Below are 26,977 nucleotides of genomic sequence, written 5' to 3'. Positions count from 1 at the left end.
AAAGTTGACTACATGACCAGGGAGATTCTCATACACCGAAAAACAATGATTCACTACCCCAGCTTCCTGCGTATTAGCTTTGAAAAATAATAAACTATCATCAGCAAAAAATAAATGAGTAATAGGGGGTGTCCCGCTGGCAACCCTGCAGCCATAAATAAAGCCTTCAACCTGAACCTGCTATAAAAGTAGAGTGTCCATCTGCACAGATTATAAACATATAAGGAGATAGTGGGTCTGCTTGTCTGAGTCCCCTGGTAGGCACCAAATGGCCACTCCTCGCCCCATTAACCAAGAAGCTATAAGATACAGAAGTAACAGAATACATAACAAGCTTGACCCACCTATCATCAAACCCCAGCGCCACCAGCATCCTACAAAGAAATACCACTCCATACGGTTATAGGTCTTTGCCATATCCAATTTGAGAGCCCCCACCTGTAACAACCCAAAAATTTCATTTTATAAATCCAGTATTAAGAAATTCCAAAATAGCTTTTTTCACTCCATTAAAAATTTTTGCGATCAATCGGTGGTTGAATAAAATAATTTCGTCGCATTTTAAAATTAATTCGACACCGAAGAAATGAATTCTATTCGAAAATTTCTAAGTTTTCGGGTACTTCGCTTACCAAGATTTAAATCGAGAATTTTATCTGAGTGAGACCAGGAGAATTCAAAAGGGATTTTTGAACAAGTGTTCATCCAAATAGCTTTTGGGAAAATTCACTTTCAACCCCAAAGTAATTAAAGATAGTATTTTTAGCCTATGGTTCATGTTTCATGGTGGACCACAAGACAACCAAAAATCCCTTCTTGATTCATCTTTTAGCTTGTGCAGTGGAATTACCCATTTGCCCTCAACCAATCATTGTGAATCATCCTAGGGTTTTGAACCCTATATAAACCACCTTATTCCATCTTGATTCCCTGATCTCATTCTTTGCCTCTTCCTCACCATTTTGTCTTCCGAGAACAAGAAGAGAAACAACATCATAGTAAGCTTGTTCATCCTTCATTTCTAGCCTCTTTTCTCTTCTAGTTTCCTTTAGTCTTTGAGATTCTAGGCTAAGGTTATATGGTGTGTTTGGGAAGTATAGGTGGCGAAGGAGGCTCAAGCTAGGTAGGGAGGAAGAAGAGATCCAAGCAAGAAGATTAGACTACAAGAGGTATAACCCCATGGATTCCTCTTTAAGTTTTGGCTCTGTGAAGCCTTAGTTATGAATAGAAATGAGTAGAAACTATGAGTTTTTGGTGTGTTCATGCTTAGAAGTGATTTAGTATGTGTTTGTGAGTTGTTGAGATTGTTTTGGACTTTTTTGGATGAGTTTTTGCGGGAGAAATATCATCTGGTGCACAACACAGTGTGCACCAGATAAGAGGGACGGCCCTAGCCGCCGGCTAGAGCCATGGTGGCACGGGGCTAGGGCACGGCCCTAGAGGAGAGTCGTTGCCTAGTCTCGGTGCTTTAACGGGGTTCATGGGGCGGACCATGAGGAGTCCCGCCCCAGGTCCCTGAGTTTGTTCTGTGAAAGATTTTGTGCAGTGGCCGGGCCCTTGTGGCTCAGCTGCGTGTCATTTCGGGCCGAGTGTTACGGGTCCTTGTGGCTCGGTTCTTCGGGATCGTCTCGACGCACGTTTTGGCTTTGATTTCGTTGAATTTGGATTAAAAACGAGTATGTTATGAAAGAAATTGTGAATAATTGCTACACAGTGCTTATTTGCTAATTTACTGTGTATGAAGATTTATTTGATTATTGTGATCTGATGATATTTTATTGAGTAAAGAAGCATGATCATTTGAGAATGTGATTTATTATGAATGTATGATTAAATTGTGATATTTGATCAATGAAAAACGAAACATATTTTATTGAGTGAAATGTATGGAAATTGCTATTTTGCAAACCGAGCATGATGATATATTCTTGAATACTTCATGTTAGTTTATACATGATTTAGAAGCATGTTATAGAGCATTTTGACATTTCACATGAGTCATATTTCAAAAATGCATAAGGGGCCAACGTGAGCCCAATAATACTTTCAAAAACCATAAGCATGTGGTATATCATTCTTTGATGCATTGAGAAGTAGTAGAATTGTTGCATGCATGAGATTGATGCATGAGAGATATATCTATGTATTATCTATATTGGTGAGGTTTTGGAGGATACCGTTTGGACTATGTTCCTCTCGGGAGATATTTATGGACATTGCGGTCCTAGTATATGTAACGCGGCATATTCCCACGTTACGAGGTTGGAAACTTCCCGCCAAGCTTGGAATCCTGGTTAGGGGGTGTGCGCACTAATAGTTCGATACCTGATTCCACAGAGTTGAGCCACGAGATTGGTTCCGTAGACGGTAGGAGATATTGGGTCGGAATTATGCCATTCCCGATGGGGTAATCCACACTTCTGCGAAACCCTAAGCCGTCTACGAGTATAAGAGAAAGAAAGAGAGTCAACAGAGACTCAAGAAAGAGAGTCAACAGAGACTCAAGAAAGAGAGTCCACAGAGACTCAAGAAAGAGAGTCAATAAAGACTCGAGAGAAAGAAAGAAAGTCAAGAGAGACTCGAGAAAGTAACAAAGAGACCTCCATAGAAAATACTCTAATTTATAAAAGAGCGTATGAGTATATTGTTGCACTAGATTGCATATGAGTATGAGTATATTACTGATATGAACCTAGTCCAAGATTCAAATAAGATGAGTATTGTCCCAAGATTACTCTCAGTGCAAGATAGAGATGGATCAAAATACCTTAAACCTCACGAGAAACCCTTTGTCTCGAATCCTCAAAGACTTGGAAGAATCCCATTGTAGCTTCAAGTACCTCGATGTTGCAATCTTCAATCAACTAGAGTCGGATCTAGTTTCCTTCGATTCAAGAACGAGTCCACGAACCTAAATCTAAGGTTGAAGAAAGTAAGATTGATTCGAGTCCACGAATCAATTTGCTAGTCGAGTCCACGACTAGCCACTAATTGAGTCCACAATTAGCCATAAGGTTTCTTACACAAGTGTAAAGAAAAAACTTAAGAATTTTATTGAATTAAAGCCTCCTCAAAACTGATATGGATGTGCCCTATTTATAGGTATAGGGCAGCATTGTAATCTAAATACAATGGGAAAAAGAGTCATAAACCTAATCTAGAAAACAAGTAAATAGAGTTTTATTTAGAAAAGGATTTAAGGAATCCTTTCTAAATACAACTAGTGTTTTCTCTTTTATGCCAAACAATTTAAATTAATGATGACCAGAAATAATAGGGCTGATTTGGGCCTAATTTAATCACCAAAATCAGCACTTAAACAATTATATAAAAAAAAAAGCCTTGAGTTATTCTTCATATTTTGCAAATGGGCTTGACTTGGATTTCCACCATCTTTGAACATCACCAATGAAGAGTTGCCTTAATTGTTTGGACTTGGGCCTTGTGATTGGCCCAATTAGTATTCTTAATGGATCTTCATATGTTGGGCCGCATCATCCTCCCCTTCTTGAAAATGATTCGACCTCGAATCTTGTAAGCATTGTCTTCGATCCATGATATCACTTGAAATTGGCCACTATAATATTTTCCTCTATCGAATGGACTTATTATTGGTCTTTGTTGTTTCTTCCATCAATGATGTTTTAAGGTCGTCGTTATGGGCCTTGTGATGAGCCCACTATTTACCCTTTCTGGATTCCATGTGTACTGGTTCCTATTATTCTCCCATTCTTGAAAAGGATTCGTCCTCAAATCGAAATCTTCAGTGAAAGACAAAGTAGCAAGCTCACTTTCTGTTTTATCACGCTCATGGAACTTTTTCTTGGGATGCTTGACATGAGTCGCTCCAATCAGCATCCTACAATCAACAAGTAAGGCAATTAAGTCTAATGACACATCAGGGAATTTAAACATTCTGGATGGTAATAATTCAACAAAATGAGACATATTAAATTTATGCATCTTGTTTGAATTGTCAATAAGCACAAAATCTTTCCACCTAGAGCTTAAGGTAAAATCAAACAGAAAATTCATGGAAATATCAAGTAATGATTTAAATGTATTATGGTGGTAAGTAGCACAATTCTGAACATAAGATTCTACATCTTTTTTCTTCTTTGGCCAATTAAAATATTCATGCAAAACATCATTACTCATTAGAAAATCAAAATGTCCCTTATGTGAATCAACAATTAAATCATTGCCCAAAACAAAGCAAAAAGTGTCAATCCCATTGACTTTGAACCAAAACCCCTTGTGCAAGTGGTATTTGCCATAAGAAGTTTTCAAATGTTCCTTATAACTTCCAAGTGATTCCTTATCTCTATCAAATAAAGTTTTAGTAAAATCAAAATTAAGGAATCTTGGATGTATGGAGGCAAACAAATTTCTAACATATCTGGCAAGTAGGTCATTAATAGAAACATGGCAAACAAATCTAGAGAATTTTAATGCATGCTTTTGAAATAAAAGTGAGTAAATAGTTACTCCCCTTCTTTTCTCTTGCTTATTATCTTTTTTTTGTTAGCAAGCGAGGCTGCACTTTGATAGCTCTGGCTGGTTCTTTCCACTGTACCACTGATAGCGGTTCCTTTGTTTGGCTACAATCTAAGTTAGAGGACTGGAGTGGTGACTCCAATTCTAAACGTGGAGGTTCCAGTTTGCTCTCTTTGATTTCTTCTTTCTTCAAGGCTGGTTTGAGAACTTGCTTCGATCTCAATTGAATTTCTTCTACTTGTTTTGGAAGTAGAGGCTTAAGTACATGTATAAATCTATTATAGGTGACATTGCATGTGTTGTTGAGTGCATTATAATAAAAACGTCTATCATGTTGCCATGACCTTCCAAGTGAAACATGTGCAGTACGCATTGGCACAATATCGCATAGAACCTCATCATAATACTTGCCAATACAAAAAGAAATAAAAACTTGTTTAGTCACTCTCACATCCCTAGAATCAATAAGATTGTATGGTTGGGGGTGATTGATAAGAGGTAACTTAAGGTAGTCCACCATGGCTGCACTAGCTAAATTCATACAACGATCCGAATTGATAACGATAATGCATCCCTTTCCATGAATGTTTCCCCTAGTATAGAGTGGCAGTTGCACTCGCTTAGGGTGTTGCTCTAGATTAGTCATTCGAGTGCTTAAACCTTCCATGGCAAAGGCTAGAGCATCTATTTTATGCTCTAATCTCTTACGTGTGTTTAGAACCTCTTCAGCCATCTGTAGATGAGAAACAAAATCTAAAAACAAGAAGATATGTGAGTATTCATGTTAGTGAAACCAAAAAGTTGGCTCGCTCTCTCTCTATTCTCAGCTCACAGGTAAGAGGTGGATTATATGGCTCGGGGGTGCACTACACACTCTTACAAACACACACTCCACTCGTGTATCGCTCAAGGTGGCAGATACTCTCACAAGCCTTTTTCCAAAAAGGAAAATTCTAGTCCGGAACTCAAGTTGGTATGGATTCAACCTCAAAGTTCAAGAAAACGTACCTTGGAAAACTTCACAAGCCTTTGAGAGTAAGGGTGTATCGCGAGATAGGTAATAAAATTGAGAGCAAGAAGCAAATAAAAATGACAATACGAGCAAAGAAACTAAACAAGATTTGAAAGAAAAAGGAAACCAAAGAATGAAGTATGGCAGAAAGATATGTAAGACCAATATCAAAAGATAGAGACAAATAGAATAAAAGGGGTTCACGTGTACCACAATCAATTAGGAATCTATCAAGAACTCCTTCCAACCTTATACTTTTCCCCTTCCTTTTCCCTCCAAAATTCTCCTACCAGCCAAATTCTTTCCCCAACCTTATTCTTCTTCTTTATTGCTTTCTCTTTTTTTTTTTTTTTTTTTCAACTTTATTGATTTTTTTTTTGATAGGTAACCTCCAAATAACTACTGTAAATAACAACAAAAATTTCGGACCAAGAGGAACCACACAACCCCTTCAAAACAGAATCAAGAATTTCAAGAATCGCCCAGAAAAACAGAAACAATGGTCTTACTTCGAAGATCAATATCTCAATGACCGTAAGCAAAACTAGCTACTCTACGCCTCGGATCTCTAGCGCGCTCTGGGATCTACTCATCTGTGCCTGAAAGCCAAATATATCTGTTCATCGAGAGATGCTGGTAACCCACTCCAACGCGTTGAAATACAATATAGGTATATATATAGATATAGATATAGGAAAACCATTTTGAAGCAGGAAGATATATACTTAGAAGACTCTAGCTTTAAAATCAGGGATAGACTCAGCAAATAAGGACAAGCACATTAATCAATGATAAACAGTTAAGTAGAGATAACATCATAAGGAATACACATCTAAGGTCACAGATTCAATTCAAACACATCATCATTCAAGTATCATTCATATCACAAAATCATTGATGGCGCCACAGGACCAATCGCATGCCCCGAACATGAAGGCTAATGCTTATAGCATTAATACGGCCCCGCAGCACCCTACCTCAGTACCGTGGTATGAGGGGAGTTGATCGCAACCAACCCTTTGAGAACCGCTGACGAACTCAACGTCGGACCACGATCCGACACACCGCTGACGCACCTAGTCGGTGAACCGTGATCCCCTTTACAAGGGGGGACTTACGACCCTACACACCGTCGATGCGCACAGTCGGTGGACCATAGCGGATCAAGCCCGGCTTACCGCTGAGCTATACTCAGTCGGTGGGCGAAGATCCTCGGAGACTATGGCCCTTCACACCGCTGTCCCACCATTCGGTGGATCGCAGCCAGCCGTAGCCCTACACACCGCCTGATTACTCAGGTCGGTGAACTACAGCCTTCCTCGGCTTATTGGCCCTACACACCGCTTGGCACGTTCAGTTCGGTGGGTCATAGCACCGAGGCCCATAGTTGGACCGCAGCCCAAGAAGTGTATCAATTTGGCCTTAGCCACTTCTGAGCCTTAGCTCAGGAACAATCCATTGGCCTTCAGCCACTTCCGAACCTTTAGTCCAGGATCAATCCATTCGGTCTTCAACCGACTTCCGAACCTTAGTCCGGGAACACTCCATTCGGTCTTCAAGCGACTTCCGAACCTTAGTCCGGGAACCACCCAATTGGCCTATAACCAAAATGGGGGATCATGCAACACATAACACATAGGAGCACGTAGTAGCACATTGGGAGGGGAATGACATATAAATAAACTTACGTGTGATCATTCACTTACTAAGAATAGTCCTAAGGGTTCATACAACTTCCACCTAGGTCAACGGTTACCAATTCAACTAGCATGCAATTCCTAAGACTCATTTAACCTACGAATGGTGCCTGAAATATCAACTAGACTCAAGCACGACAAAAGGGGTCCGTTGGGGCACCATGGGGAGCGGGGAACATCAAACGGGGAAGCCAAAGACCCGGGGTGGGGTACGAACCAGCGGGTAGCCGGTGGGTGGGGGTCACCCGCCGGCTGCCCGCCGGAAGGCGTTGTTCCGGGCACCGGGCAGTGTCCCTTTGGGCAACGGGTAGGTGGTGGGTTCCCCTACCCCCACCTACCCCCCACTGACTCTTTTCTCATATACTCGTCCCGAGAACCTTTGTGGAACCCGAAACCATGCTTAGATACTTTTAAACGCAAATAACGACACCACGTAAGCAATTAACGGATCAAAAGCAAGAATCATGCAGGACTTATCCTATTACGACTTCTAAATATAAACAACACCCGAACATGCGAATTCTCACCCAAATATAAATCAAGAACATCACAATACAAATTCTCAATCCAACCTAGGGCTCTAATCCCACCCAAATCATCAATGACATATTTTATCTTTAACATCAACAAATATCAAGATTCGTCAAGAATCATCACATCATGATCAAGAACTTCTTTTTAACATCAAGATCATCAAGATTATCAAGAAAGCATATAAATCATCTTATCAATCATCAAGAACATAACACAATTATCATAGAAAAATTCAATCAAGACACAAGAATATAGAGGGAGGCCAAGGAAGGAGATTATAGCGAAGAAAATAGGTTTTGTTGAGACATGGGTTACCTCTTAGCCTTAATTAATCATTCCTTGGCTATTAAGGTTCTTCCCTAAGATTTCCATCCGTTTTGATCTCCCTAGGCTTGGTGGTGGGGAATCCCTTGGGAATTCTTGTGTGGTGATATCTATTGTGGTGTGACTTCTAGGTGCCTCCTATGTCCTTATATATATATATATATATATATATATATATATATATATATATATATATATATATATATATATATATATATATATATATATATATATATATATATATATATATATATATATATATATATATATATATATATATATATATATATATATATATATATTTAGGAGTCCTAATTAGGGTCTGAATGGTATGTGTTTACTAATTCTATTCCTTATAGGACTAAGGACTTGTTTTAGGGATAAGGGTCCATGGTCCATGGTGGACCATATTAATTAATTAAAGAGAATCCTAACCATAATCTGAATAGTAAAGGTATACTTTCTTTATTCCTAATAGGTGTGTAGGCCTAGGATTCCTAATTAGGATCTGATTAGTAAAATGTTTATTTTCTTTATTTCTAATAGGCTTATGACTCTAGTTTAGGCAAGGGTCCATGATCCGTGGTGGACCACATTAATTAATTAAAGGGATTTCTAATCAAATTAAATCCTTTTTAATTATTATTAATGAAATTAATTAAATAATTAATTCGGGATTAAAGGCCGTAACACGGGGTGTTACAAGTATATTGTTGCACTAGATTGCACAAGAGTATGATTATATTACTGCACTAGATTGCATATGAGTATGATTATATTGTTGCACTAGATTGCATATGAGTATGAGTATATTGTTGCACTAGATTGCATATGAGTATGATTATATAATTGCACGAGATTGCGTATGAGTATGAATATATTATTGCATTAGATTGCATGAGAAGTATGATCATAATGTTATACGTGATTGCATGCGAATAGAGCATCGTAAGAGATTGTATAATGAAAAGTTTGACTTAAGATATTCCTTTGAGCATGATTACCGTGTTGTAGTAGAAGCTCTACTTATCAACTTATGAGATAAGAATGTGAAAGCATGTAAATACCTGTTATTTGGTCTTTTGACATGATCCAATCCGTAAGCATGAATTTCTTGTTAAGTTATTTAAGAAGTTTATAAGCTGTTGAATCTATGTGAACAGTCTTGTACATACATGAGCATGCCAGCTGATATTATAGGGTGCAAGCATTTAGAAAGAATGTGATAAATCTTAAGATGTTTTGAGATTAGCTTATTGCTATAAAGATATCAAATGTTTTCAAAGTATATGCTAGAATGCTTTACAGGGTTGAGTGTGGTTATACTTAACTTCGTGCTAACGGGTGTTTTCCTATTTGTCTATGTGTTGCTTGCAAAACCCTTTCAGGTGGGCCCAACAGTGTGAAGAAATCATGTTAGATTAGTCTCGTAGATAGAGATGTCTAAACTCTAGTTTTATTGATGCTATGTATGGATTTTAGTGTTATCGACTTTATGTTTGAGGATTGATGTAGACTGTTTGGGGTGACGTTTTTCCCCCTTATGTTTCCAGTATTTATTTTTAGTACCCAGACTTAATCTTAATTCTAGTTTTACCCTTTTAGCCTGTGCAATCACCAAAGAGTGGTGGTTGTGGCAGTGACACTCCCACTAGTTATCTTTTAGTTTTCCGCTGCTTAGTTTATGTTAATGACTGTTTAGAGATGTAATTAAGAGTTAGAAAAGTGGGGTGTTACACCACCCTTGAACACCACACTGTTTTCTATTCAAGTAATGCCTAACCTCGGAAGCTAGCAAGATATTATCAGTGATTAGTCTATTTGGAATAAAAGCACTTTGAGATTCCAAGATCACCGGATCTATAAGTGGCCTCATTCTATTTTCTATCGTCTTGGCCATAATTTTATAAATAACGTTGCACAGGGCAATTGGTCTAAGATCAGAAACTAATTCAGGGGCCTTCTTTTTAGGGATAAAGACCACATTTGTATCATTCAACCCTTCCGGGAAGACACACGTATTTAGATAGTTAATCACAAAGGTCGACATGTCGCCCCCAACCACATCCCAAAGGTGTTGATAGAAACCCGAATTCATTCCATCCTGGCCAAGTGCCTTATTAGGAAACATTGAAAATAGGGCGGCTTTAACTTCCTCCACCACGAAATGGCGAAGGAGGTCACCATTATGACTTTGAGATACACGAGGCACAACAGAATGGAAAATACTATCAAAATAATTCAAGATAACAACTTTCATCATATCTCCCTCCACCCAATTCCTAGAATCATTCTTTAATCTAGTAAGATAGTTTTTCTTCCTACGGTTAGAGGCATACCTATGGAAGAACTTAGTATTGACATCTGCTCCCTTAAGCCAGTGCTGTTTGGCTCTCTGTCTCCATAAGCATCCTCCTAGGCTTCAAGCTGGCACAATTGCGCCTCAACACGTTGGTATTCGACCAAAGAGACCGCGTTCGTACATCCATTAAGAAAGGGATGCTCTTTTTGTAGGTTTCCGATATGCTCACCAAACTTATGAAAGTGATCACCGTCTCAACGAGTCAAGCGGTCACCACAAAGCTGCAAACAACCCAAAAGACCACCATCATTGCCATCTACCCAAGCCTTTTCCACAACATCTCTACATCCCTCATCATGCAACTAGGCCATCTCAAACTTGAAGCCCCTTTTTATTCTGCCACCACTCCCCCACGAATCATAGTCCCCTAGGAAGAGAGCCAAGTGATCTGAAGAGCGTGTCAACAAATTAAGCACACTAGCACCCGTGACAGTACTACGCCAACCCTCACTAGCTAACACCTTATCTAACCTTTCCTCCATCCAATCCACTGTGCCCCTCCCCATCTCCCAGGTATACGAATAACCCTACATAGGTAATTGAGTCAAACCACAACAATCCACGGTGCCCCCAAACTGCGTAGGAGATCGTCAGGATGTGGGTTTCTACCCCATTTCTTGTACTGAAATAGGAGATCATTGAAATCTCCCAGGACAACCCAAGGAAGATGAGACCTAGTAGCAAGACTTTTTAGCAACTCCCAAGACTCAGTTCTTCTACCTCGTTCAGGAAAACCGTAAAAACCAGTCATACGCCAGTTAGGGAGACCTGAAAGGCTGACCTCCACATCCACATGATTCCTGGAATAGCTTAACAATCTGGCAGTATTATTCTTTCTCCATAGTAACGCTAAACCACCACTTAACCCAAAACTATCAACAGAAAATAACCCATCAAAGCCAAGCTTGATGCGGAGACGTTCAACGTGTATCCGCCCCACCTTGGTTTCGATGAGAAAGACAAAATCGGGCTTCTTACAAGACACAAGATCTGCCAAATCGCAAACTGTGTGTGGATTGTCCAAGTCACGACAGTTCCAACTTATCGTACTCATTGGGATGGCCGGGTCTGGGAACTAGAGCCCGCCAATAACAAGTTGTTTGGAACCACTTCTGTCATTGTCACATCGCTACTATGGCCTCCCCCCTCCTACTATTGCCATTAGACATCTCCCTACGCCTTTTTGAAACAGTAGCCACAACCACCTCCTTCTCCTGCCTACTGCCCATCGACCCCCTTCCATCCTCACTACACTATTCCGCCGCGTCACTAGCAGCTTCATCCTTACGTGGCTGACCACACCGGAACCAACCAAGGGTCCCCATTTTCTCTCGGTCCACATCTAACCCTTACCCCAAGCTCTACACTGAACGGATACTGCTCAACACTCATGACCGCCTCCCATGCCTTGAGACAAAACTTGTGAGAATGCCCTAGCAAGCCATAGAAGAAACAAAAGGTATGGAGTCTTTCGTACTTGAAGGTCACCCATCAAGTCTTTTTGTCTCGCTTCAACAGCTTCATCCTGCCATGCGTTTGTTCGGCCGAGCTACTGGTATAGCAACCCGAACGTGATAAAACGATCTCCACGGACCTGTTATCCCACTTAATCAATGTTTCGATAAAATTACCTATATATCAAGAATGAAGTCGGAGAGAAAGCCAAGAAAGAAACAAGAAACCCTAGAAAAAACCCTAGGAGAAGAGAGAACTCTAGACGATGCTAGAAAGAAATCTACGTGGATACAAGAGGAAAACAATGTAAGTGACAAATAAGTAACATCTTCTCGTAATGAAATTGATTAATTTATAAGTAATCAATGAATATAATAATCACTCATTTCATAATGCAAAGTTTGATACAAAATCATTTTCCCTATCAAATCAAGTCATATGAGGGTTATTAAAATGTTTTTGGAGTTGTAGAACCTTGAAATATAAAGCTGGGAAGGGAAAAATAATGCTACTAATGTAGTTTCAATATAAGGAGAATAAAATATGAATTTCATACTTTACTCCTCCAACAATATAGGATTATTGAGATTTCTATAAGGTTGAGACTTGAGAGAAAAGGCAAATTATTGTGTGGATCGTGGTCCACAGAGCTGTATGGACCTTGATCCAAAACGACATCGTTGAATATTATGAGCAGTGTTGTAAAAAAGGCACTCCCAAGTCGAGACGATTTCAACCCTAGGCGGCTTTTAGTTGGCTGCTCGACTAGGCACCAATTTGGGCGCCTAACTCCGCTTAGTTGGCGTCTACTAGGCTGAATCGGCGCCAAACTCAGTCGCCGAATGGTATTTTTTGCTTGCTCGGTTGCTTCTCTTCTATATTCCTCTAGTCATGTACTCAACTAACTATCTAATATATGTAATTGACTAGTTTGTGGGATTATAATAGTCTAACAACTCACAACCCTGAGTGAGAAAAGTGGATACGATATACTCGAATTACTTGACCACCTAAGAGGCACTAGGCCTTAGGTGCCCCTCGGACGCCCGACTAGCGCCTACTGCAACATTGATTATAAATTAGAATAATATACCTTATGTCTTATAATAATGTACATTATGTGTTAGAATAATAAAATTTATGGGGTAAGTTAATATATTTTATAAGTTAGAATAATGTACACTATTCTTTAGAATAATGTATGTTATAAGTTATAAAATATATGTTGCAGCGAGTCGCATGAAAAAAAAACACAAAGTGAAGTCGTTTTTGTACAGTTGTCTACACAGCTTTATTGTATATGTTGTTTTAAGGCCCGCTTCCGCTTTTTTGGCTGGCCCACCAGTCCACTTTTCCAACTCTATTTATTAAGCCCTCAGAGTTGGAACGTTATGCTGTGGAATTGTGCCCACCTTGCAAGGTGGATACAGTTCCATATCTATAATTTCTATACTGTAGATTCATAATTTCTATATTGTAGATTCATAAAATCTATACTTTAGATTCATAATTTCTAAACCCTGTAGACTCATAATTTAAATACAGTAGATTCATAATTTCTATACTGCAGATTCATCATATTTGTACTGTAGATTCATAATTTCTATATTGTAGATTCATAATTTCTAAACTGTATAGTTATCAAATTATGAACTTATAGTTCTGTGATTTGTGAAAACAGAGTTCAACAGTTGGGAATATAAACATAAAAAATTATGAATACATAGCTCTATAATTATAAACATATATTTATAAAATTATAAGCATATAGCTCTATAATTATAAATCTACAGTATAAAAATTATGAATATGGAACCATACACACCTTTGAGCACGTTTCCACACCCTAATTTGCCCTCAGTGTCACAGTCACGTGATATTGGCATAATTGTTTTTAAGGAAAAGAAAGCAACTTATAAATACAGCAAAAGAGATAAGTGCATTTGCAGTGAGAATTTGAAGGAAGCAGATGGACTTGATGGGAAAGCCGATTGACCATGGCTATCGCATGCCTGCTGAGTGGGAGCCACATTCCCAGTGCTGGATCGGTTGGCCAGTAAAATTTCTACTACTCTTTCTTTCTTTCTTTCTTTCTTTCCTGTACTGTGCTTTGCGCTGCTTGTTGTGTTTGCTATGATATTTTGGCTAGATTTTCTTTCCCTGATGTCTGAACTCTTGTTTGGGGTTTATTTTGATATGAAGAACTGAGTTAATGGATTTGTGTTCCTGGGTTATTTGGAATTTCTGGATTAAGGATGGCAGGGAGGATGATACTTTTGTTATATCTTGATGAAGAAATACTGAAATAGAGAGAAAGCTCTGTGTAAGAGGCTGTAACTTGAGCTTAAATTAAGAACCCAACACACTGGTAAGCTCATAAATCGGGGAAGAAATCTTAGAAGAAATGGGAGAAATAATAGAAGAAAGGAGAGATATTCTATTCAAATCCACAGCTAAACAATAAGTCTGATTATTACAACCAGGTCTTTTAAATTAAGACAAGCAAAACAGCAAAACATCATAACAAATTCCCTATTCTACTGGATCTCCCTTCACAGAATTCTGGAGCTGCCCATTCCTGTGAATCTGTGATGTCATTTAGCTGAATAACTCCAACATTTAATAATTGCAATGGCACCTTTTGGGATGATAGTATGGATTTTCTTCACTCTGTAGTTATACCTTTTTTTCTTCTTCGAGTTGTAGGAACGCCCAGATAACTGGAGGGACAATGCTGTGCATGCTCAACGTGTATTTGTTAGTGTAGCACAGGCTATCTCAAGATTTGAATATGTCACTGTTTGTGCTAGTTCCGCTCAGGTTAGTAATCTGGTGTATATAAGAGAGGTTGAGATCCTTTATATATACCCTTGTACTTACTCATTTTAATTACTATTGTATGCCCTCTGGACAGTGGACCAAGGCACGTGATCAGTTACCAAAACATATCAGGGTTGTTGAGATGAGCATGAATGATTCTTGGTTTCGTGACACTGGTCCAACTGTCAGTTCCTCTTTTGTCATCTTGTTTTAATTAATTTATTATATCGCTATTTTCATTAGTTGGATCAGTTAGTTTTTATGAAATGTAGTTACCATTTTACAGTCACTTCAATGAATGCAGTTTGTTATCAGAAAAGGTGCAGAAAGTTCTCAAAATCTTGAGCCAAGTGTTGCAGGGATTGACTGGACCTTCAATAGCTGGGGAGGTATGCCTTCAAATTTATACTTGCAATGCTAGTCATGAATTTTGTGTTTCTGTCCTGTCAAAGTTTTCTATGGCTGTCATATTATCAGCCAATTGAGTGTAGGATCCTCTGATTTAATACGTGTCAATGCATTATGATGACTAAGAGGAGTCCTGCCTCTAGCCGTGCTGTTTATACTTTCTATTAATGTATTAAGGCATTGTCATCTTGGGATCCAGTTTTATAACAATTTTAACTGTAGTTGCAATTTTCAGGAACTGTTTATTTACAAACTATACTGAAGTTTGTACATTGTACATGAGATATTTTGTAGTGAGGCTTGCAGCCTCTACTAAAAAATGTTGCATATCTTTCCCATCATATCACCACGAATTCAATATAGTACTCATGAGGTTGGGTAATTTGGTCGACTTGGGCCTTAGCCTTAGTAGTTTCCTGACTCCTGATTGCCAAGTACAGGGATTTCCAGGCTAAGGCTTCAAGCACGTAACTCCTCGAGCTTGGCCTCTTGGCTTCTTGACCTTAAGGCTTGTTTTTGTCTGGTCTCTGGTTACTCTGACAAATTATATTGTTGACCATGGCCCAATGTATTGATACCCTTCCAAAAAGATTTTAGGTGTACTTGAACTCCTTTCAAAGATATTCTCTTAGTATTCCATGGATTCTTAATCAGTAGGAAATACTTCCTTTGCAAGCTCCTGTCATTCTGAGTTTATGTTTTGAGTGACTTGCACCATCATGTTTTTCTCTGCTTGCTTGGTACTTTGGAGATTCATGTTTCTGTACTGTGTTGTTTCTAGTATAGGATATATATATTTATATACGGTTAAGAGTTGCTATGCATGATATATATCATATTGCTTTATCAATGTTTCAAAACATTAAGTTTAGTTGCTGATTCAATCCCAGGAATTGAAGATGGATGTTATGCAGACTGGAGTCAGGACCTTCTTATTGCAAGGAAGGTATGCCTAGATCTAAATCTATGCTGCAACCTCGCTGTAACACAATGCAAGTTTGGTTTCCTCTGTTGAAAAACAAAGGGTTGTGTCTGTCTATAGGGTTGTGTCTTTTTATGAATAGGTGCTTAAATTAACAGTTATGTGTCTCTATATATATGTACTATGTTTCTTCATTAGAAACATAGAATTATAGTTGTAACCTTTCAGTATTATATATATTTTCTCATTCCTAGATTCTTCATCTTTACTTCTGCCTAACTGGCGGGTGGTTGTTATTCTCCACCCGCCATGCCTTTGGATCTTTCAAATTCAACATTTTGATAAATTGATTTATATCCTTGCACCTCAGATTTTGAGCATTGAAAGGTTCCCAAGGTTCCCTCAGACTATGATTCTTGAAGGTGGAAGCATTCACGTTGATGGAGATGGTAAATCTGTTCTTTCTTGTAGAATTCTTTTTAGTTCTGAAATGTAGCCTTCTCTCTTTGCCAGGAAGGTGGCATAATGATGAGTGTTGCATGCTAATTACTTAAAATTTGTGTTTCCTCTAGGTACTTGCCTCACCACAGAAGAATGTCTCTTGAATAAAAACAGGAATCCTGATATGACAAAGGAAGAAATTGAGAGTGAACTTAAAGCATATCTTGGAGTCAGCAAGGTTATTTGGTTACCTCGTGGGTTATATGGTATGTTTTCTATCTAGTATATTGCTTAACTATTTAGTGTGTGATTGATCAGCATATTCCCATGCCTCGATGCTTTTGTATTGTTAACACTGAATGGATGGCTGCAGTTCAAACTATTTGCACCTACCCCAATCACCACCATTACTATATACCGTTTTCACACATTATATGCATTGCTATTTTACACGAAGAAAACAAATAGATTTCAAATATGAACTAACTTATTTTAAAAGTTGTAAATTATTGAATTTTGTTCAATGATGTAGAAGAATAAAGGATTCATTGTATTCAGTATAAAGAACTGTACAAATATCTACTATTTATACATGAATAAACTATTAACCTAATGTGCCCATTCCTAAAAGAGCCTAGGGTTTCAACACTCCCCCTCAAACTGGAGAGTATAAATCATATGCTCCAAGCTTGTTACAAATATACCCAACTCTAGGAGTTCTAAGGGATTTTGTCAAGATATCAGCTAATTGATCTGCAGAATTGACAAAGCTGGTTTGATCTGCAGAATTGACAAAGCTGGTTTTGGATACACCCTGACACAATCTTCTCCATGATGAAGTGGCAATCAACCTCGATGTGTTTGGTTCTCTCATGATAAACTGGATTTGAGGCGATGTGTAGAGCTGCTTGGTTGTTACATATTAGTGTCATTTGAGCAACATTGCCTTCAAAAAAAAAAAAATTTTGAGCAACATTGCCACATTGCAACTCTTGTAGTAAGTGCTTCAGCCACATAAGCTCACATGTGGCAAGAGCCATGACCCATTATTCATCTTCAGCACTGGACCTGGCAAGAACATCTTGCTTCTTACTTTTTCAAGATATAAGATTACCACCAATGAGTACACAATAACCCGAAGTAGAGCGCCTGTCAAATGGACAACCAGCCCAATCTGCATCAGAATACCCAACAACCTGAGCATGTCCTCTATCTTCATATAGTAAACCTTGCCCTGATGCTCTCTTGATACCTTAGAACCCGAACATCAGCATCCCATGAGTATCACAAGGATTCTCAAGAAACTGACTCAATACACTAATTGCAAAAGAGATATATGGTCGTGTGATTGTGAGATAATTCAATTTTTCAATTAATCTCCTATATCGTTCTCGGTCAGGCAATGACTCTCCCTATCCTAGTAGGAGTTTAACATTCGGATCCATTGTATTATCCACAGGTCTACAATCCAACATACCAGTTTCTTCTAAAATATCCAAGACATACTTTCTTTGAGAAATGACTATACCACTGTTAGACTGGGCCATTTCAATTCCAAGAAAATACTTTAGCTTGCCCAAATTTTTCGTTTAGAACCGACTGAAGAGATACTCTTTCAACTGAGATATGCCCTATAACAAGGGATGACATTTTTCACTCCCTGTAATAACAATGTCGTCCACATACACTACAAGGTATATGCATTTCCCATTAGAATGACGATAGAAAACATAATGATCAACTTCACTTCTAGTCATACCAAACTCACACACCACAGAGCTAAATCTCCCAAACCAAGTCCGTGGAGGTCTGCCATGTAGTTTGAAGCAGCGATCCTTGGTATGGCCTAACTTGTGGCAGTAGTCACAACGAGGACGATTGCCACGATGAGTACCACCAACACTAGATGGTTCAGAAGGTCCTTTATCGGTAGCCCGAGATGCTAGTACAGATGAATCTCCAATAGATTCAATTGAGGGAGCAGAGGCGACTCGAAGCAGTCTAGCAGCAGCTTCAGTTAAGGTGGGCACAGTAGGACTTGCTAAAATCTGATCTCGAACATGAACCAGATCAGGACGAAGGGTAGCCAAGGTGAACACCATAAAAAACTTATCACATTGCTTCACATGACCATTTGTAGTCTTCTCATGCGGCATTAGGTTATTATATTCTTGCTGTAAAGCTTCTATTCGGCCCAAGAATTTGGTATATCCATATCAACAGTCCCACGAAAGTTAAGCATATTAGAGATTAGAGAATAAAGCCGTTAGAGATCATTAGTGTAAAGGACTTGGCTTTATTCCAAACGTCATAGCACGTTTCATATGCCTTGTAGATGTTGTGGATTTTGGGACCAATTGACTGCCACAACATATTGCACAATAATGCATCCACCTTCCCTCATTCTCCTTTATTTTCTTGAATGTCCTCAACTTTTGTGTCTAGATGGGTAGACATACCTTGGCCTTTGAAGGACGCAGCCCAAGATGCATAATTTTCACTCCCAACTAATTTATCCATGGTGATGGCGGGAAATGGGGTAAAAGTGGTAGAAGTCGATGCCATAACAATAAACAGGAGAAGAAACAACACTGTCTGGTCGGTGGCCGACGGAGGTGACCGGCAAGGATGACGGATCTGAAAACACTACAAGGTGCGTCTCCTTAGGACGAATCCAATGGAGGCAGCGGCACCTTGATCTCTTGATCGGAGATCTGGCTGGAAAACAGTGGGAAACTCCGGCGACGGCTGGTGGCGCGTGAGGGTGCATGTGGCGACGGGTCTTCAAGCCTAGGCTCGTGACGAGGTTCCAAGAGGGCATGTGGTGTTGGTTTGGGAGAAAAACCACTAGGCACACGTCGGAACGAAGAAGACTATCACGGAAGACTCCGGTGGCGGTAGCGGCGGAAAGAAAGGGTTTATTTAGGGTGTAGGCTCTAATAAGATGTTCAATGATGTAGAAGAATAAATGATTCATTGTATTCCGTGTAAAGAACTGTACAGATATCTACTATTTATACATGAATAAACTATTAACCTAATGGGCCCATTCCTAAAAGGGCCTAGGGTTTCAACAAATTTGAACAAATTTTCTAATTTTCCAATTGAAAATGAAAACTTTGAAAAATTTTGAAATTTTCTGGAACTAAATTGGCATAAAAGTTTAGTCTTCAGGGCCTCTTAACAACAAAATGAAAGAAAATTGATGTTTTTCCCTTTATTCCCTTCTTTTTGAAGGATGAACTAAAAGGTGGGCTTATCGCTTTATTGCAGGTGATGATGATACAAATGGTCATATAGATAGCATGTGCAGTTTTGTGAAGCCTGGTGTCGTTTTATTGTCTTGGACTGATGACAAGTGTGACCTTCAGCATGAAAGATCCTTGGAAGCTCTTACTATTCTTGAAAATTCCACAGATGCTATGGGTAGAAAATTGCGGGTGATCAAACTCCATGTACCTGGTCCTCTCTATATGACAGAAGAGGAGGCAAATGGATTGGCTAAAGTAACTAACTGTCTTTGCTTTTGGTGTACGGTGTCATTATAGTGGGTTCCATCATAAACACCTAAGATGCCATCTTTACATAGTAGGAAGATACTCGGAGAACTACAGCATGAACATTTTATTACAACTCTGAAATGAATCATCTTTCCTGCTCTTTTCATTCTCTGTTACTAATTAGGAACTACAATTCTGAAAATAGGGTGATGGTATACCAAGACTTCCAGGTACAAGGCTTGCCGCTTCATATGTAAACTTCTACATTGCAAATGGGGCAATCATCACTCCACAATTTGGAGACATGTGGGATGATGAAGCAGTTCGGGTCCTGTCACATGCATTTCCCGATCATGAGTTAAGTTAAACTGCAATCACCCCCATAGATTGAACGTAGAATGATATTTCTTTTGATTATATGTTGGCACTCTGAAATCAGTTTGTCAAGTGCAATATCTCTGACATAAATGAGAATCCTTATATATATTTGGTGAACTTAACATCTGATTTGTAAAAAAAAAATAAATTTGTTTGGTTCAGGTAGTACGAATCGAAGGTGCAAGGGAGATAGTGTTGGGAGGTGGAAATATACATTGTATCACACAGCAACAGCCCCGCAGTCCATGAAGACTGACAAACAAGATATCTCAATTGCAGATTGTTGTGGTTCGCCCTTCCTATATAGATTGTTGTGGTTCGCCCTTTCTTTTGAGTTGGCACATCTGAAATTCTATTCTGCTTGCTAATGACTATTGCTGCCAATATGGTTAATTTTAGTGAGGTTCAAAGAGTTGATTCTCTGATTGAATCACTTTGTTTTTAAGTTAATAACTTTGTTGTATCATTGGGTCTCAGTCTTTTGTCTTCTTGCTTACAACAGTGAGAATTTCATTTCACGTTTAGCCTCTTATAAGAAAAGCAGTACTGGTGTTCTTTGATGACATATTGATTTATAGCCCAACTATGGAAAGTCACATTCAACATGTTAAAGGCGGTTATACTTTATATGAGAGCAAATAAGTTGTATGAGAAAGCCAGTAAGTGTTCTTTTGCTAAGCAGCAATTGGATTGTCTGGCCGGGGCACATTATATCAGGAGAAAGGCATTCAAACTGACCCTTCTAAGATAGAGGCAGTTAAGCCATGGCCACAATCAAAGACAATCAAAGGATTGAGGGGATTCGTAGGACTCACTGGATACTATAGGAGATTCATCAAAGGTTATGGATTGATTAGTAAACATTTGACCAATATGCTCAATACGAACTCTTTTGCTTGGAATCAGGAAATAACTGAGACTACTTTTGAGGTTTTAAAGGTATTCTTATGTTTAGCCCCATGCCAATTCTAGCTTTACCATATTTTACTAAATAGTTTGTAGCAGAATGTGTAATACACTTACATGTGGTTTAGCATTAGCTAAGTATGTTACTTAACAATCAAGGACTTAAGTATTAAGAGTTCCCGCCTTTACTTGTAGCATTGACCAAAAAGGAAAGCATGGATTATTAGAAAATAAAAGTGAAATAAACTTTTAATTTTATCTAGTGAAGGTCATGTCACACTTGATTTTATGGCAGTTGTTAAGTACTAAAAAATGTTATATTTTGTGGGATCTTTTGGAGACATTCCATGTCTTAATTGTGTCCTTTTGAGTTTGTTATATGGTTATAATGGCTTAATTTGCTTGTGTCCTTTAATTTGAGCTTGTTATATGGTTATAATGGCTTAATTTGCTTGGAGATTAAGATAAGGACTAATTGTGGTTGCATTTGTTCAATTTAGGGAAATGGAGCTTTGTCAAGGGCATTTTGGTCGTCATTATGGAGCTTAACATGGAGAAAAGCCAAGACAACACGTGCTACGAGTGCAGTATGCACGTACTTCAGACGTATGGGCGTAGACAGAAAGTTCTACGTTTGGCAGTACGCTCGTACTGAGGGAAGAATTGCAAAGGTAGAAAGTTGTACTTGCCCGAGTACGCTCGTTGCACACGTCCAGAGAGTTATACGAGTGGCAGTACGAGCATACGCAGGGAAGATCGGCCAAGGCAAGCCAAGTACGAACACGCGTACGTGCGAACTTTGGTCTATATCGGCTCCAAAGATTTAAGGTATAAATAGTTGTGTTGAAAGAGAATAGAGGTCTTTTGCCATTTGGTACTTTTTCAAGCTTTGTACTTTGACTCTTGTAGAGATTCTCTCTAGGGTTTTAGGTTCCAACTTAACAACTTGTGCCTAGGATCTTGGGAGATTCAATTGTAATTGTTGAAGAACTACTGGATTACATTGAGCTAAGTGATTGTTACTTCAATCTCAAGTTACTTTCTTTAATTGCCTTCATCATGTATCCATTTACCTTCATTCTAGTTATGCATATGTGACAATGTGTGGCTAGATTCTTGGATTAGGTTGACTTCTGAGGATGTATATGAATGAATGGAATTGCAATTAGGAAGTAATATGATGCACTGATAGATAAGAATCTTTGTTGGAAGTGGACTTTGTATAGACTTGTGCACAATGAACGGGCGCATTGTCCAAGAGGTCTTGGAGGTGTATGGTTGTCAAGAGATTGGGACTACACAGTTGCATTTCCACTTGTAATTCTCACCTTACGTCAAGAGACAGAGGCCGAAAGAAGATGTGGACACAATGTGTTTGAAAAAATAACTCTAGTAATTAAAATTGCTACAAAAGTAGAATTCAAATTACTTGATAAGCCAATGACTTAATTGGTTTATGGCTTTGGCAATGGGCAAAACATCTTCTAAGGATCATGTTTGGTGCATTATACTACTCCCTACCTAGGACTTTTCATTGCATTAAAGCAAGGAAAACTTAATCAAAGTCCCATCCAATCGTCTTGGTTGTACTTGTTGGATCCGTTGGTAGAAAAAACAAATAATAATCAAATAAAATATGACTATTATTTTCTGGAAAGATGGGAAGAAAAGATGAAGAAAATTGGCTAGTGTTTGGTGTTGGGTTTTTGCAAGAGTCAAGTGAGCACTCTTTCCTTAAAACCTTATTTGCCACCTCCCAAAGATGCTAGGAGCGTTGTGGCCTAGGCTTCCCAGGATAAAACTTGCTATGATTCAATGTTTGAGCATTCAAACAAAGAATCCGGCGAGCAAGACAATGACTATGAACACAATATAGCTAAAGAAGGAGTAGAAGCAGAGAGGTTTTGAGGCTAAAAGATGAACTTTCGTGTTCTATTTTCTGTGTAAATAACTCTACTGCCCAACTCCTCTTTTTATAGGGGTGGAGGACTTAAATAGCTTTTAATTAGGCACTTAAGGGCACCCCCACTACACCTGGTAACAGCAACCATTACCATGGGTTTCAATTCAAAATTTAAGATTGGAATTAATTCAAAGAATTAATTCCGTAACAGTAGAATTGAACAGCCAACGGTGACAAAACTGCACAGGTTCATGTAGGCCGAAACTTTCCAGTTTCGACCCCAGGCCGAAACTGGAAGTTTCGGCCATGGGTCCCAAGTCTCGGCCTAGGAGGCCGAGACCATAGTTTCGGCCCAAGGCCGAAACTGCATGTTCGGTCACTGGCCGAGACTACACTAGTTTCGGCCCAAGGCCGAGACCATGTGTAGTTTCGGCTACAAGGCCCCATGTCGAGACCACAACATATCCTCCAGTGGCGTGTTGGAAAAATGATACCGAATCTTGGCATAACTTAGCCCGCAAGGCCAGCCAATTTCCGGACGACATTCGTGCCCGTGCCCGCAGGTGCCAGCGCACACGAGCTCGGGCGTGAATCAAGCCTTTTTCAATCTCTGCTAGTTGAAATTTGATTTGCACCCCCCCTCCCCCCCGTGCGAGAGAGCCTCTATGCTATACAATTCTACAAGCTTCAAAAGAGCTTTTGTATATAAGGGGGGAAAATCTTCATTCCAAAGCAATGTGGGACAAAAAGCTCACTTTTTCCTTTCATTTTCCGACTCAAATGGGTCTACTTTGAGAATCAATATCTCATTCACCCATTATCCGTTTTGAGCGTACAATATATCGATCTCTTTGTCTCACTACGAAGAATCTGAATCCACTTTAACCTGACCCAAATTGGAAGTGGACCCAACTGATAATTGTACCACAAAATAGCCACTTAACATGCCATTTTATGCCATTTTAAGCTATTTTTTCCAACAATCCCCCACATGAATGAAAATTGATTTTCGGGGTATTTTGAAATCGGAAACAACTGTGTTCAAACGGTCGATCCCTGCATAGGATAGGTAGGGAGTCACTATACCCTTTGAACCTTCCCTTGTAAAGACATGTTTACTCTACTGGCTGTACGGTAGAACGCGATGTCTTTGAACCGACTGCTGTTTGTGTAGACGATGACATATCTCACACAGGAATCTCCCAACCATGCTTTTACTCTCATGAGTGTGCCCATTTTGGTCGTGGGTCACCGTTCCTGGTTCTGCGAGAGTTTCTAAAGAATTGTGCCCAATAATTCTCCTTTGAAGCGACCCTCACTTCTCTCTAACATAGGTGATTCTTTCTCGAGTATCCCGCATACTCAAGAATCATTAAAGCATTAACATGCTAGCCTCTTGCGGGAGTCACTGTTTTAACGAGGAGTGGTAGGGAGTCCGAGACCCCCACAGTGACGCGCTCCGTTCCATAATTTAGTTGTCCCATTGAACCTAGGTGCCAGCTAGGTTGGGTATCCACTATAGAACTTTTTAGTCCAAGGGCATTAGACCCATTCCTCGTGTCAACTTCTCCACAACTTCTCTTCCTAACCCTTTGGTCAGCGGATCCGCTATATTGTCTTTTGACTTTACGTAGTCAATCGAGACAACAACAGTTGTGAGTAGTTGTCTAATGGTATTATGTCTACGACGCACATGTCTAGACTTACCATTATACATATGACTCTGTACTCTCCCAATTGTGGCTTGACTATCACAATGCACACATATTGGAGGTACCGGTCTTTCCCAATTAGGAATATCCTCTATAAAATGGCGTAGCCATTCAGCCTCTTCACAACCTTTGTCCAAGGCTATCAACTCAGATTCCATCGTGGATCTAGCTATCACAGTTTGCTTAGAGGATTTCCATGCAACGGCTGCACCGGCTAGTGTAAACACGTAGCCACTCGTGGACTTAGAGTCCTTAATATCAGATATCCAATTCGCGTCGCTATACCCTTCAAGTACAGCGGGATATCTCCCGTAGTGCAGTCCAAGATCACGAGTATATCTCAAGTATCTCATAACCTTTACTATTGCCTTCCAGTGCATAGCACCGGGGTTACTCGTATATCTAATGAGTTTACTAACCGCATAGGCAATATCCGGCCTAGTACAGCTCATAAGATACATCAGACTACCAATAACCCGAGCATATTTCACTTGTGAAATACCTTCTCCGTGGTTCTTGGTTAGGTGAATATTTGTATCAAATGGTGTCCTAGCCACTTGACTATCATCCTTGTTAAATTTCTCAAGGATTTTGTCAATATAATGTGATTGGCTCAACACGAGACCATCAGGTCTTCTAAGATTCTAATCCCGAGGATTAAATCAGCCAAACCCATATCCTTCATGTCAAATCTCGCATTTAACATGTTTTTGGTAGACTTGATCATCCGATCATTACTACCAACGATGAGAATATCATCGACATATAAACAAAGAATGATGTAGCCGTCTATCGTTTCCTTAACGTAGACACATTTGTCACTTTCGTTTATTTTAAACCCGTTACTTAACATCGCATGGTCAAACTTCTCGTGCCACTGCTTATGCGCTTGTTTTAAACCATAGAGCGATTTAACCAATTTACACACTTTCCTTTCTTGGCCCGGAACCACGAACCCTTCGGGTTGTTCTATATAGATTTCCTCATCTAATTCGCCATTTAGGAAAGCGATTTTCACATCCATTTGATGAACTTCCAAGTTCCGCAGCGCGACTATGGCAAGTATCATCCTTATGGAGTTTATTCTCGTCACGGGAGAATACGTGTCGAAGTAATTGAGGCATTCGCGTTGCCTGTAACCCTTGATTACAAGCCTAGCCTTATACTTCTCGATGGAACCATCAGGTTTCATCTTCCTTTTAAAGACCCACTTGGATCCTAAGGGTTTACTACCCGGAGGAAGATTAACAAGTTCCCAAGTGTGATTCTGTAGGATAGAATCCACTTCACTTTTTATAGCCTCTTTCCACATTGGTCCTTCCGTAGAAGTCACGGCTTCTACATACGTTCGAGGCTCGTTCTCTATCAAACAAGATAGAAAATCAGGTTCATTTTCTAATAAACAAGTTAGAGTACCCGAATCGTACTCTAACAAGTAAGTTAGAAAATCAGGACCGAATGATTTTCCAACTCTCGTCCGCTTACTGCGTCTCGGCTCGAGCTCGGGTTCTTTCTCAGATTCCCCACTATCATTATCCATAGTTTCGTCAAACGTTCGTTTTGACGTACTTGGTCCCTCATTGGACCTACAAGGAAATATATTTTCAAAGAAATATGCGTTCCTTGATTCTATTATCGTGTTCTCGTGTACATCCGGATTATTGGACTCGTGTACTAAGAACCGATAAGCACTACTATTATGTGCATAGCCAATAAAGATACAGTCCACGGTCTTAGGACCTATCTTTACTTTCTTAGGTGTTGGCACCAATACTTTGGCAAGACACCCCCACACTTTCAGGTACTGGTAGGAAGGTTTCCTACCGTTCCACAGCTCATAAGGCGTCTTATCGAGCTTCTTGCGGGGTACCTTATTCAAAAGGTAATTACTTGTCAAAATCGCCTCACCCCACGCATCTTGAGGTAGGCCCGAACTTATAAGCATCGCATTCATCATATCTTTCAATGTACGATTCTTTCGTTCGGCAACACCGTTCGATTGAGGTGAGTAAGGTGCCGTACGTTCGTGTATTATACCTACACTTGCACAGAAGTCACCAATAGGTGACTCGTACTCACCACCTCTATCACTTCTAACCTTCTTAA

At 39.4% G+C, this 26,977-nt stretch overlaps 1 protein-coding gene and 1 long non-coding RNA gene across 2 annotated transcripts; one reads left to right on the top strand and one right to left on the bottom strand.

Moving 5' to 3' along the window:
• Positions 1-1,336: 1,336 nt before the first annotated feature.
• On the bottom strand, positions 1,337-14,574 carry LOC109184168. The gene is made up of 3 exons (XR_002054721.1): positions 14,183-14,574; positions 7,692-7,693; positions 1,337-1,349 (listed from the first exon to the last, which is right to left on the bottom strand). It is a non-coding gene; the product is annotated as an uncharacterized LOC109184168 (long non-coding RNA).
• LOC109184167 (agmatine deiminase-like) lies at positions 13,771-20,868 on the top strand. The gene is made up of 11 exons (XM_019334210.1): positions 13,771-13,937; positions 14,588-14,701; positions 14,796-14,885; positions 15,006-15,090; positions 16,000-16,055; positions 16,402-16,480; positions 16,604-16,738; positions 19,746-19,978; positions 20,178-20,330; positions 20,513-20,632; positions 20,677-20,868. Exons 1-10 carry the CDS (start codon positions 13,851-13,853, stop codon positions 20,597-20,599), a joined length of 1,119 nt encoding a protein of 372 aa, XP_019189755.1. The 5' UTR covers positions 13,771-13,850; the 3' UTR covers positions 20,600-20,632; positions 20,677-20,868.
• The last annotated feature ends 6,109 nt before the right edge of the window (positions 20,869-26,977 follow it).

Source organism: Ipomoea nil, unplaced genomic scaffold, assembly GCF_001879475.1.
Source record: "Ipomoea nil cultivar Tokyo-kokei standard unplaced genomic scaffold, Asagao_1.1 scaffold1250, whole genome shotgun sequence".
Taxonomy (NCBI): domain Eukaryota; kingdom Viridiplantae; phylum Streptophyta; class Magnoliopsida; order Solanales; family Convolvulaceae; genus Ipomoea; species Ipomoea nil.
Note: the sequence above shows the minus strand (reverse complement) of the source record. Positions and strands in the feature narration are given on the sequence as shown.

Excerpts from the sequence above, each read along its gene's own strand:
- LOC109184167 (XM_019334210.1), top strand. The coding sequence starts at position 13,851 with ATGGACTTGATGGGAAAGCCGATTGACCATGGCTATCGCATGCCTGCT. Across the intron at positions 14,886-15,005 it reads TTCGTGACACTGGTCCAACT|TTTGTTATCAGAAAAGGTGC; the intron begins GTCAGTTCCTCT and ends CAATGAATGCAG. Across the intron at positions 19,979-20,177 it reads AGGCAAATGGATTGGCTAAA|GGTGATGGTATACCAAGACT; the intron begins GTAACTAACTGT and ends TTCTGAAAATAG.